The following is a 12,744-nucleotide window of genomic DNA, read 5'->3' on the forward strand; positions in this document are numbered from 1 at the left end:
TTAGCTGCTAGAGACTTGTGGGTCTTGTTTGTCAACTACTATTTTTTTTACAATAAATGTTCAATCTTAATATATAACTTGATAATTAATTGTTTTGGGTTTAACCTTCAACATTTAAGATTTTAGATTGTATCCTCATTACTGCATCTTTACAATATAAAATAGAGAACCAAAAATAAATCTCCACATATGTGCTTCGGCAGTAAACATGTATTTTATCATTCAAGATTACACACAATGGTATAATGTGGATGCATAAGAAAAATTTAAATATATGGTTCAATGATAGGGAAATATCTTCTGTAGGCCTACAGTACTTTCATGAGCTAATGCAAAAAGGAGCTTAATCAGGGCAATCGCTAGGGCATACTTGGATCTAACAGAAAAGGAAATAAATATTAAAGAATGGATAAGAGATTATAATTATAAGTAAGACAATAAGATTACAATAATTAATTATAAGTGGGCAGTTTACACAGATAATCCATAAGCATAATATTGCAGAGACAAAAATCAAACCGTTAACAGCTTTCTTTAATTGTACAAATGAGCACATTTTAAAGTATGAGATGGCAGATTATTCAATGTCACTGAACTTCTGTAAATTAAGCCACTCTGTAATTGAGATGTTCAACATAGCCTGAGTTTTTTGTTATATGTTGTAGAATAATTGGTAATTCAATTATTTTAGGTACACCGTTTATGATAAATGTTAACATTGAAATTAAATGTGTGCGATTGATGGATTTCCTGGACCTCAGGTGTCAAAGTCGTGCCTTTCCTCTCTGCGATTGCAGCTCAGATCCAGGGGGAGGTGAGCGTATCTTTGAGCTCGCCCGCAGCCTGCAGCTGGTGATTCTCGATGCAGACACAATCAACCACCCGCTCCAGGTGGCCAAGACTTCCCTAGCACCGATCCTTATCTATGTCAAGATCTCCTCACCAAAGGTAAGCTTCACCAGAGACCTGCCCTTTCTTTTAGACCAACTGTTTCCTCATCCAACACATTTCAGTAAAATGTCAACCGTAAATGTTTTTCTTTCCTTTTGGGCTTAATTTCTCTCCTCCTCCCCTCCTCCTCCTCCTCCTCCTCCTCCTCCTCCTCCTCCTCCTCCTCCTCTTCTGTAGGTGTTGACAAGACTGATCAAGACAAGAGGGAAGTCACAGACGAAGCATCTCAATGTTCAGATGGTGGCAGCAGACAAGCTCGCCCAGTGCCCGTCGGTGAGTGCCATCTAGTGGCCAGTGTGTTAAATGTCTTGGATTCTGTTAAGTAATACTAGCTTTTAGTATTGACTGGGTGAGTGACTGGAAAGATGGATTGTTATCAAGTAATTTAATGATGTTAGTTTTTTCAGTTGTTACACAGAACTATGCATTGCTGCATTAGGCTTTGTTTCTATAGATGAAGTTGTTAAAGTGATAACATCTGATCAGAAATTAGATGAAAACAGAGATCAAACTGAAAATACAATTTTGGTGGTTACATGGCTACCTTTTAGAACAGTGACGACCAACTGTTCTGACATTTAAGGGGGTTTTACATCTTGGTGGGAATTTAGTATTTATAATGATGATGGGAAATTATTCAACAGCTAACAGAATGATAACATTATGAAAAAACAATGTTTTGAATTAATGGTGTAGACTACATAGTCTAGAGATAAGCTTATTTAATTAATCTCATCATGAAAATGTCATTGCAAGACCTAATCACAGACGTATGTGAAATCAGACTGTGTTATTTTTAAAGCCTTGCCCGATTTCTGCTATAATGGTATTGATTTATTGATTAAAATTATACATAAAAAGTGTTGCAGGGTAGTGTTTCCTACAGTTCAAATGTTTTCTTTCCTACAGGAAATGTTTGACGTCATCTTAGATGAGAACCAGCTGACTGATGCCTGTGAGCATGTTGCTGATTATCTGGAGTCTTACTGGAGAGCCACTCATCCTCCAGAGATGGAGCCGGGCAACGCTCTGGTGTCCCAGCTGGTCGAGAACACACTGCCCACCAGTCCTTCAGCAGTACCCGCGGTACATGAAACACACACATACAAACATATAGGAAACAACTACGGGAAGAAGTTATAAGGTGTAAAATCCTTTGCAAAGATTTCATACTGTCCTCTCATCCCACTCATCCCACCCGTGCAGACAATCTGCTGAATGTGAGGAAACTGTTTGCATAGTAAATGATGAGCTCAGCAGGAATGTTACTTTATCTAGACTCCACAGTGTGCTGCATCGGCATTTGTTTTCATCTAACATTTTCATTTCATTTCTCTTCATACTTTTCCACTGGAAAGGTGAAGAAATGATATAGGTCTACCTCTGGTGAGTGAGATACCCTCAAATTCTGCTGTAGCTGAGTCTTCACCGTAGTTAAGGAGATGAGTAGCATCTTTACAAGTTAGCTTAAAATTATGTGTATTTGTTCTATAAAGATGAACACACAGTTCTGGTGTTAGCTTCACTTTAGACTAGCGTTCTCTGTTCACCCTCTCCTGTGAAAAACTATCCACCTTATTAAATCCACGGATCTGACCAGAGCGCTAGACACAATTTGCTAACTCTGCACACTAAACTGAAAGTAACATCTCCATTAAATGACACTGAACAATGTTCACCTATTTCTTTTGATATTTATGATGTAAAAGTAACACTTTTTATTTTTTCTCTTTAAAAACTCTCAGGCATTATAGTTTGTTTTCTGCTTACAGCTTGAATGAACATTACACAACGATATTTTTCCCAGACACCTTGAGATTATAATCAAATGCTGAAACAATGGTTACCATTTTAGTCACATTACAACAGCTCTGCTACTGGGTTAGTAGAACAGATGCAGAGAAGCCTGAGGAAGCAAATGTGTCTGTTCCCATGAGTAAGTGGAGCAAAGTCCCATAATCAGCATTATCATCCAAAAATATCCAAATTGGCTCTGCTGTGATACAGTCTATTATGTGATTGTGAAAGTAGGCGCTTTAGGGCCAGCTGCTTTGTGTGTGGACATATTTTCTGTGTTTGAAATTGCATCCTTATTTATACTAAGTACAAATTAATACTGGAAAATACAGGAACATATTTAAGTGGAAGAGGCAATGTTGATTCAAATGTATGATAAACTATTATAATTCAACAGTAGCTCTTACTCGCAATGGCTATTACTGTAATTGTATACTCATACAGACACGTATGTACAGTAGTATGAAACACGTTAGTATGTGATTTTAAACACAGGCATTGTGTTTGGCGAGTATTTTTTTTAAGTTATAGCTAGATTACTTCATAAGTGCTATATGCACGTATGTGACATATCATTGCATTTTCTTGTTGCAGGATGGGCACAAAAACAAGAAGGCAGCTGCCGCCAAGAGGAAAGGTTCCCGTGAGAACCATCTAGACCAGGAGCAACCCTCAGCCCCAGCCCAGGAGCAGAAAGCTGAGGAAGGCCAAAGAGAGGAGGAAGAGCGGCTTCTGAGGAATGAACCAAAGAGAGCCCAGCACACCCACCGCCATCACAACCACCACCACCGCCGGATAGAGCATCACAGCCACGGCCAGCACAACCAAACATCCAGTGGGACTGAAGTACGGTCAAGCAGGGAGTACAGCCAGAGGCCTCCCCGAAGGCACCTGCCCGTGGAGAGGGAGGAGGAAGCGGAGGATGTGGTGGAGGAGGACAAGGAGGCAACACGCTATAATCACAGAGGCCATAACCACCACCATCACAACAGCAACCACCATCACCACTCACAACAACCACACCGTGGAAACAGCCAGCCACACGTCAGAGAAGACTATGAGCAGGAGCACAATGAACGCAACTGTCAGCACAGGCGTCACCAGGATATTTCTCACCGGACACAACACACAGATCACTATCCTGCACACAATCATCACAACTACCACGGCAAAGACAGAGACATGGACAGAGATAGAGACAGAGATAGAGACAGAGAAAGACACAAGGACAGGGAGAGAGACAGAGATAGGGATGGTGGTAGAGATAGAGACAGAGAGGCACGGCAATTTCACAGAGACTCCTATATACACTAGTGACTGTTGTTTCTCCTGTGGCTTGGTGCATGGTTTTATGCTGCTCAAGTTATAATGCACTAATGGCCTGGGCAGGGTGTTCTTCTTCATATCATTTGACATTTTAAATTGTTCTTATTTTTACCCTCTGCCACTCACTCACACATTTTGTCCTTCTTTCTTTTTTCTATAGCAAAATTCATACTGTCACTCGGTCTTAATTTCATCTTATTCATATGGCGCTATCTCTGTGTATTTAAGCACAAACATTTGACAAGATAAATACAAAGGTCCTGCAACATTTTCCAATGTTCACGCAAAAAGCCAAGAATAATCAAGGTTGCAGTAATTTTATTGTATCCATTATGTCAAGATCACAAGTAAATGTTCTTGTTATCTTGGGCTTGTTTTAAAGTGATAACACAATAAATACTCTTGAGTTTCTATTAGTTACACCAAACTAAAATGAATTCAATCTAATATACAAGTCCTGCAATAAATCCAACTTTGATGAGGTTATATAGTTCAGTGTGTATTAAACAGGGATAGGTTAGCCTAACCCTTTCTTAACTCGACAAAAAATATACCTGTTAAGATTTTAAGGTATATTTACCTTTAAAAATAAACTTTTCACAAGTTTACCTAGCCAAAATGACATTACCTGATGTTCACCTCACAAAAGTAGATATGAGAAGATGTTACCTTGGCATCTGACAAATTGTGATGTCGATATTTGACACTAAATTGTTAATGGATAGATCAATGGATAGAACAATAGATCAAAAGTGAGCGGCAGATTCATCCTATCTGGAAAAAAGCTATCGGGAGAAAACATCTCTTAAATACAGTAACTTGTGATTTGAGATGAACAGGAAGAAATTATGGAAATTAATCAATAAGTGTTCTCGGTTTCTGTACACTGAACACATTTATAACTGTTGTTTCTATAAACTAAGGCTGCGGCCACACGAGGACGAATTCGGTCGTTTGCGTTACTGTTTAGTGTCATATAGACCGGTCGGCCACACGAGGACGACCGAATACGGCACTAAACGACTGAGGAAACGATAACGGGTCCCAAGGTGGATAGAAAGGCATACGCAACTCTCTGGGGGGTCAAACGGCTCCGTGTGTACGCCCTATCCGAACATTTTCAGATCACTGATAGTGATTGCGCAATAGCCCCGCCTCTCCCCACCTCTTCTGCTCACCTCCGCTTACCCCGCGCCATTGCTGAAGTGTTTCGCCACCAACAACAACAACAACAACAATGGCGGATCGCAGAGTTGCTATCGTGCTCCGGACGCTATTGACCATGCTACAGTTGTTTGTGCAACATCTACAGCAATAATGATGAGGCAATAGCCCCGCCTCTCCCCACCTCTGCTGCTCACCCCCACGTCAAAGTAAACTGCACCCTGAATTCAGATTATTTATCTTTCTCTCGCGAGTGAAGTCTAATCTGACAGGACAGAGACACGCAGCTCTGCTCACCTGCAGCTCCTCCCGCTGCAGCAAAACACACACTTCAAGTCAGATCATCACCCTTAGCTATTTTAATTACCTCTCAAACTACCTAAACTAGTTATAAATATGTTTATTTTTACAGTCGGCCGGGTCACTGATTACTGGATGAGCTGCTGCATGAGACAGACACTGACGCTGTCCGAAGAGAGGGAGGAAAAAGAGATATTATTTTATTATTATAATATATAGAGTCGTTATTCATTTGTTTTAAAGCTCAATAAATAACAAAGAAGACCTTTGACCGGCACTTTTATAATTTTGTCCGGAAGATTTAAACTTTAATACACGTTGACTGGCGAAAAACTCTGCCCGGTTCCCTCGGCCCCCACCGCGGAGAATAAACAGAAGGGCAACCATGACAACCATGCTTCTTCGCTGCTTTTGTGGAGGAAGTTACAGCGCCACGTACAGGCTCCTGCATATGTACTGCAGCTTCTCCAGCGGTTGGAGCTAAACGGAGCGGTCTCGTGTGGACAGACACTATCCGGATAACTATTGCGTGTGGACGGAAGCTTGTTTGCGATTGCGTTTGCGTTAATCCTATGCGTTTAGCCGTTTTCGTCCTCGTGTGGCCGCAGCCGAATTCAAAGAGAAGCTTTGTTGTAGCAGAGGGTTCGAAAACTCTAGGAAACAACAGACTTTTGGTGTCACATCTCATTCTGTCTCCATGTGTTACAATCTGTGTATCTTCCAAAAACAACAATTCATTGTACACATTAAGGAAACTCAAACTATTTTGTTACATGATATTAAAGGGAAATCTTACTTTGCTTCCTACTTTTCTAAATGTTGTTCAAGCTTATTTATTGACTTGTATTTGCGCTGTGTGGAAGCATGACATATCTTTAGGTGACACTGACCTGCTATATGCTGGATACTCTATGCATCTTCTTGTGATAAAATATATTGCTTGAATACAACCTCTATGCATTTGTAAATACTTCATAATTGCCTTGTTAGGTAAATATAAGGAGAACCAGAGAGCCTGTTGCACTGTTTGATAGAACTTGACCTACTGTGAATGATTGCTCTGGACTGAAGTGACTCTGATCCTTTAACTTTTTTGTTTTCATTGTTTGTTTTGTACAGCATTCAGATGTTAATTTTGACAAATATGCATTCCATTGTTGAAAACCATTAAAATATAAACCAAAAAAGGTGGTTATTGACATGTTATTGTAGGATGTCAGCACTTGCAAAATTGGTAAAATTGTTGCTAATTGAAATTACTTTATATAAACTACTACGGATTAGCTTGTGAATTTTTAGGATTAACAAAACCCTAATCTGTAAATAATACATAATGGTTTGTTTTTTGATAATGTATTTGTATTATTAATCTGAAAGGGAGTAGAAGTTAAGTACACACACCAATAGTAGAAAGTACAAAAGTATAATGTAGTCAGTTGTCTGTACAGTAAATACCTATTTTTTAGAATTCTGAAATTACAATGTGTTATTATTTCTTTTAGTTCAGAAAAATAGAGCAATTTCTCTCACTTTGCATTAGGATTAGGCCTCTATGCACCTTTCACCAATTAGTGTAAACCATACAGTGTACATTCTTTGTATTTAGGTAAAATACCCTGCTGTCTGTGTCCAATGTACACAAGAAATAAAATATTTCCCAAAAGGTTAATTTGCTGAATATAAAATCAAGGAAATTAATCTCAATTTTTATTTCGTTCTCATGGCAACGTCTTCCCAATTTCTCAATGTTTTCTTAAAAGTGTGAAACAGCGCTAGGCCTACTAGGATTAATGGATGGTTAATGTAATCTAGTACATGTGGAGAGACGAGAGAGATGGTATCCTATTGCATTTTCAGCAAAGTCTATCGAAGGAATCACAGGTGAGTTGAGGTTGGAATCCTTTGATTAACAGTAGGCTACACAATTAGAAATGTACCAGCCTGTCCTCCTACAAAAAACGACCATATAGGTCGATTGTTCAGCACGACCCAGAGACACGTTTTAAAGTGTAGCCCCTCTAGTGGTTGTGTAAGAAACAACATGCTCCTGTCGATTGCAAACGCTCCGGAGGGTCGTTTATTCACAAATAACCCTCTCTGGAAAATCCTAAATTGTGGAATAGTTTGGCCATTAATATGCTTTTTTATTAGATTTCTAGCGAGAAGTGTATATTGTACTTTTATAATCCACGTCCAGTGGATGTGTAGGATCTACAGTTTGATAGATATACGAAGATGATTTGAGGTCTCGCCAGGAGAACGTGTACTGTATATGGGGCAACTTCCATGTAAAGTTAGCGTGGGTGAAAACAGTATTTCCGGTCTCGAAGTTTTCATAATAAAACCGGAAGTATTCCCCACACTGTCAAATGATTACGCAGTGATATCTCCATTACTCATCCACTAAAAAACATCAGTTTATCCTTGTTAATTACACAATATTGATTGGTTTAAATTGTGTACAATGCTTTTGTGTTTTTAACCTTCGATTCGGAGAAACAAATTGTTTTTTCCGAGTTTAGACACCACAGAGTTTCCGAAGACACTACACTACCCAGAATCCCCAGCTATCGTTTGGGACTACAACATCCGCCTTGCTTTACAAACCCCGTGATTAGCCCTCAAGCTCTGTGATTGGATATTGGAGTGGCAGTGCGACAAGGTTACGCTGAGCGTCAAAGCTCTTTGAAATGGAATGGAACCACGCCAGACTATCCAAAACTGGACTTGGACGGGTCCAGCCCGGCCCTCCCCCCCAGAATTACCCTTGCTGGCTATTGTGTGTTTCGCAACATGTTCTATGGCACGTCTCTACTGGGAAATGTAGTTTTAAAAGACGTTTTCGTATTTCCCACAATTAGAAGTTGCCAGTATTAAACTGTATACATCCCTGGAGGTTTAGGGGACACGAAACACATTGGTGTTATCAAATTTAAAACATATAATTAATACATGGGTGAAAATTGCTTGTGTCCATAATGGGCAGCATTAATACCACATGACAGCTGGTCTTATGTCTGTGACCCCTCCTGTTGTTAATTGATAAGCCTGAAACATGCACTTGTCAAGATTCAGATGCACATTTAGCAAATATGGCAGTAGCCATCGATCATCTTAAGATAAGATACTTTATTGATCCCAAGTTGGGAAATGTTTTTGTTACAGCAGCATGTACTACTTTGTTCTACTCCACTACAATTCAGAGGTTAACCTGGTATTTTTACTCTACTACATTTATTTTTGTTACTTTGCAGATTCTGATTAATGATGTGAAATATAAACAACCCTTAAATCAGACTTTAGTTACACCTGAGTAAAATTCAGCCTTATCAGTTTGTCTGTTTTGCACATCCTCCTGTTAATATCTTTGGACGTCCTGCACTAAACTGTTTTATTGTAGAGATCACTACAGTATCTTCTAGATATTTTCCATTCTATATTTCTATCATTGACCCCTATTTTGTATGCTACTCTTAATATTTAAATGTTTTCATCAATAACTAAATAAATATAACTTATTCAACAACTACATTCAACAACGGGCTTTAACCACTAGGAGGTGCGGTTTAGACCAGTGGTCTAGTTAATAAAACATAATAATATCGTACATAATATGACTATCGCACTTTATTGTGAGTTTAAAACAGAACGGTAAAGGAAAATACAGTTTCAGTCTCTCGATGTGAAGCTTATGCATTGTACCATGAACCTGTATAGACCTGTAACAGTCAACTGCATGAGGAGTTGGAAAGGTAGTTCAGAAAATCAGTAATATCTTTAAAAACTACAAAAAAGTCCCTTTCTATCAGCTGTGCACCGTTATGGTGTAAATACAGACTATCTACTAATTGGATCAAATATAAAAGTCAGCCGAATTAGTGTTGATACTGTAGGGAAATATTTGTATGTATTCATGCAAACTGTGAAGAAGCTTGAAAATGATTTGAGTAAGAAAACTGTGAACTGTTTTCGGGGCCTGTGAACATTTGGTTTTGTGAGGACAAAAGGAAGAGGGGGAAGGTGTGGAGTTGACATACAGTCATCTCAGATCCCTGTGATAAGGAACCTGAGCCACTGGGATTGGGGACTTAAGACGTGAGCTGTTGATACTAATTTGGGCGGCCAATCACTGGTCTGGAAGGGAGGTGCAGATAACTCCTCCTCTGGTCAGCGAAGTATATAGACAGGAACCCCGCTGTGCTCACCCTCTCTCTTCACCAGTCGCTGGGACAGGAGGTCTGGCGGCCTGTGGGCAGGAGCCAGGAGTAGGCCAAACTCCTGACATTTACACATATGATACGATATGGTTGTGTATGGTAATGTATTTAATGTATTTGATTGTATTGCATTGTATATTACCATTAAAGTGGATTATTGTTAAACGGTTACTTGTATGATCTGGATTCCCTTCCTGTAAGATAATGGCTCGTGTAGGGACGCGAGGAGATTTGGAAATGCGGCCTAATTAACATTTATATCTCCTAACAAATGGTGACTCGACGCTGAATAAACATGAGCTGTGGAAGGATTCAGAGGACCACACTGGGTCGGGAACAAGCACTTTTAGACGCCTCGGACAATAGCAGGGCCCTGTGGGATTGTCTGTAGGCATTTCAGAGTGTTTTTGAAGTTTGAATGGAGTATACAATGCATCTTTTTTACCATGTTAGGAAAGTTATATATAACACGTGAACGTTGATCGCCAGGTATAGAGAGTCCTGCGTAACAAGAAATTAGAGCAGTTTAGCGTGGATCTTCAGGTAGTTTAGTCCTGAAGTGGCGTAGGAGCGGTGCAGTTCGTGGGATGTGCGGTGTGAGTCCCACACGACGAAACCTGGATGATCGATATTTCTGATCGGTCCGCCGTTTATAACTGGGGGTAAAATAAGAGTCCAAGACCAAATAAGCGAAAGTGTCAGCGGACTTTTATCTGTTAAATCCTTGGGAGAGAGCGCTAACGTCACCTACATTGTGACGAGACCGGCTCCCGTTTCCCTTGTCTGTAAAAATTAATTTGAAAGGCTGACGTAAACATAACGTTGATCGCAAGGTAGGCAGAGAGTCCTGCGTGACGACATATGTAGCACGTTATCAAGCCGGACAAAATGTATGGGGAATAAATCTGTGTGATTTTTACCTGAATAATCTGTGTGACCGATTGTCTGTGATAATCACACATTCGCTCAGAAGAGTGAAGCTCATTTGTGCTCTGCTGCTGCCATCTAGTGGCTGAAAGGGGGGGAAGCACGTTAATTAAGTCAGATAAATAAAAGCGAAGTCAATATATTGCGTATATTTAACTAAATGAGCTGTCTGTAGGTTGTCATTGTTGATTAGTACAGACCTTGTTTTATGTTGGTAAATGTAATGATACAAAAGCAAGCTATTCATCACAATTGTATTTTTAGGTTATGAATAGCATAAGGGATAAGCAGAAAGGTTTTTGAACGCTTGTCAGTTATGGCAGAGGTGCTTATGCCCGCTTCGGTTTTCAATGTTCGCCATCACGTTAAAACAGGATTGGTGGCATTTTCAGTTCATTGCTTGCTTCCACACGCCTTCCCCCTCCTTGTCTTTTTCACGACTATAGTTAATGTATTAGAACGATTGTCAATTTGCCGTGTTTCTAGGAATCGGACTCGCTGTTCCGGAACGGCCTTTCAAAATAAAAGCCGAAGGCCGCTGTTCGCCAGAGAGGCCTTCACAATAAAACAGCAATTTGCTTAACAATATATTTAACTTATATTACGTCCTTAAATATTGATTTTAATTCATTACAGATCTAACCTGCTTGTAACACCACTTTGATCAAAATAATAGGATAAGCAAGTGGTTAAAGGGGGTTTCCTGTCTGGCTCATTTGATTTAGAACTGAAGTAAGGGAGAATAGTGTTTTATGAGTCATTCCTCCTGGTTTCTGAAGATAAATCATCAGTTTGTCTGGACTTTGATATAGAGATAGGATCATGGTGGAGAAGGAAGACCTTTTTTGGTTTCAAATTAAAGAAGAGTTTAAGGATGAAGTAAGCAGGACTTCAACTGGCCAAAAGACATTTTAAAGTTTAATATTCTTGGTTAGCAAACAAGACATCTGATTATTATGTCACACATGATAATCTTGCTATAGAAACTAGCTTAAAATATTGGAGAAAATATGTAGATGTTCTTTCGTAGTGTGTGGAATATGTGATGCTGGAAACATGTACGTTTTTCAATGTATAGGAGAAAATGTTTTCCTGAAAGAGTTATGTTGGGTACATATGTAGCAATGGATGAAACAATTTTTAGAGTGGGTTTTTGTAATATCATTTGTAGACATCAATTAGGTTGTTTAGATGGCATTTAACAATTAAGACAGATAGTATGATTACAAAGAGTCAGAGTGGAAAGGGTTGGATTTATTTAACCTCAGTGTGCTAGATTTTTTATAGGTAATGCGTCCCGAGACCTGGACTCCCCCTCTGAGTTAGAAAAGGCTACGACCCGACCCTCCAAGCAGACAAAAGACCTAACCCAACGGGAGACTCCTCCTTCTCCATCGAACAGACAGAGAACCAGAGCTGAAACAACAACAACAAGACTGCAGCCAGAATTATCTCCACCTGTGGCATCCAGAACCAAACAGCATGCTGAAGGGCAGAAATCTACGCTCATCGGTCCCTCAGACGGGACCATGAAGTTCCAAGCTGAGCACAAGAGCAAAGTGTGGGAGATGAGCAGAATCCGCCCTCCATAAAAACAGCAGGGAGACTGTAAAGGAGGAGATGAAATGTAAAGCAGTGCAAGAACATTGGCATGAGGGCGCATGCAGATGTAACTGGGCCAATGGCTGACAGCGGATGAAGTTACAGCGAATGGACTGAAGAGAACACAGAATCAGAGGAGTTGGCATGGTCGATTAGAAGTGAGGAGGCCGGGGTCACGGCTTGAGAAAACCAGAGGAGGAGAAAAGGAAAACGGGAATGAGTGAGTTTGCACATAAACACACTTATTCACAAAACGCACATTTAAAGCATAAATACGTAAAGACAGAAAGATTTATTAAATTAAAAATAGCAGTAAACTATTAGAGTAAAATGAGAACACACTGAGGGTTCAGAATACAACCAAATTCTTCAATCTTTTCATCAGGTTAACAAAATATTCTTTGACATTTTTATTCACGTGTGAATAAAGTAGTGGGATAGTTTTAGGAACCACTCTATA

The 12,744-nt window shown here is 39.7% G+C and overlaps 1 protein-coding gene across 1 annotated transcript; it reads left to right on the forward strand.

The window, feature by feature from the left end:
- Positions 1-741: 741 nt before the first annotated feature.
- LOC117462599 (voltage-dependent L-type calcium channel subunit beta-2-like) lies at positions 742-6,707 on the forward strand. Its single transcript, XM_034104872.2, has 4 exons — positions 742-948; positions 1,129-1,224; positions 1,861-2,037; positions 3,343-6,707. The coding sequence occupies exons 1-4, from the start codon at positions 742-744 to the stop codon at positions 4,060-4,062; spliced, it is 1,200 nt and encodes a 399-aa protein (XP_033960763.1). The 3' UTR covers positions 4,063-6,707.
- The last annotated feature ends 6,037 nt before the right edge of the window (positions 6,708-12,744 follow it).

Source organism: Pseudochaenichthys georgianus, chromosome 17 (assembly GCF_902827115.2).
Source record: "Pseudochaenichthys georgianus chromosome 17, fPseGeo1.2, whole genome shotgun sequence".
NCBI classification, from domain to species: Eukaryota; Metazoa; Chordata; class Actinopteri; order Perciformes; family Channichthyidae; genus Pseudochaenichthys; species Pseudochaenichthys georgianus.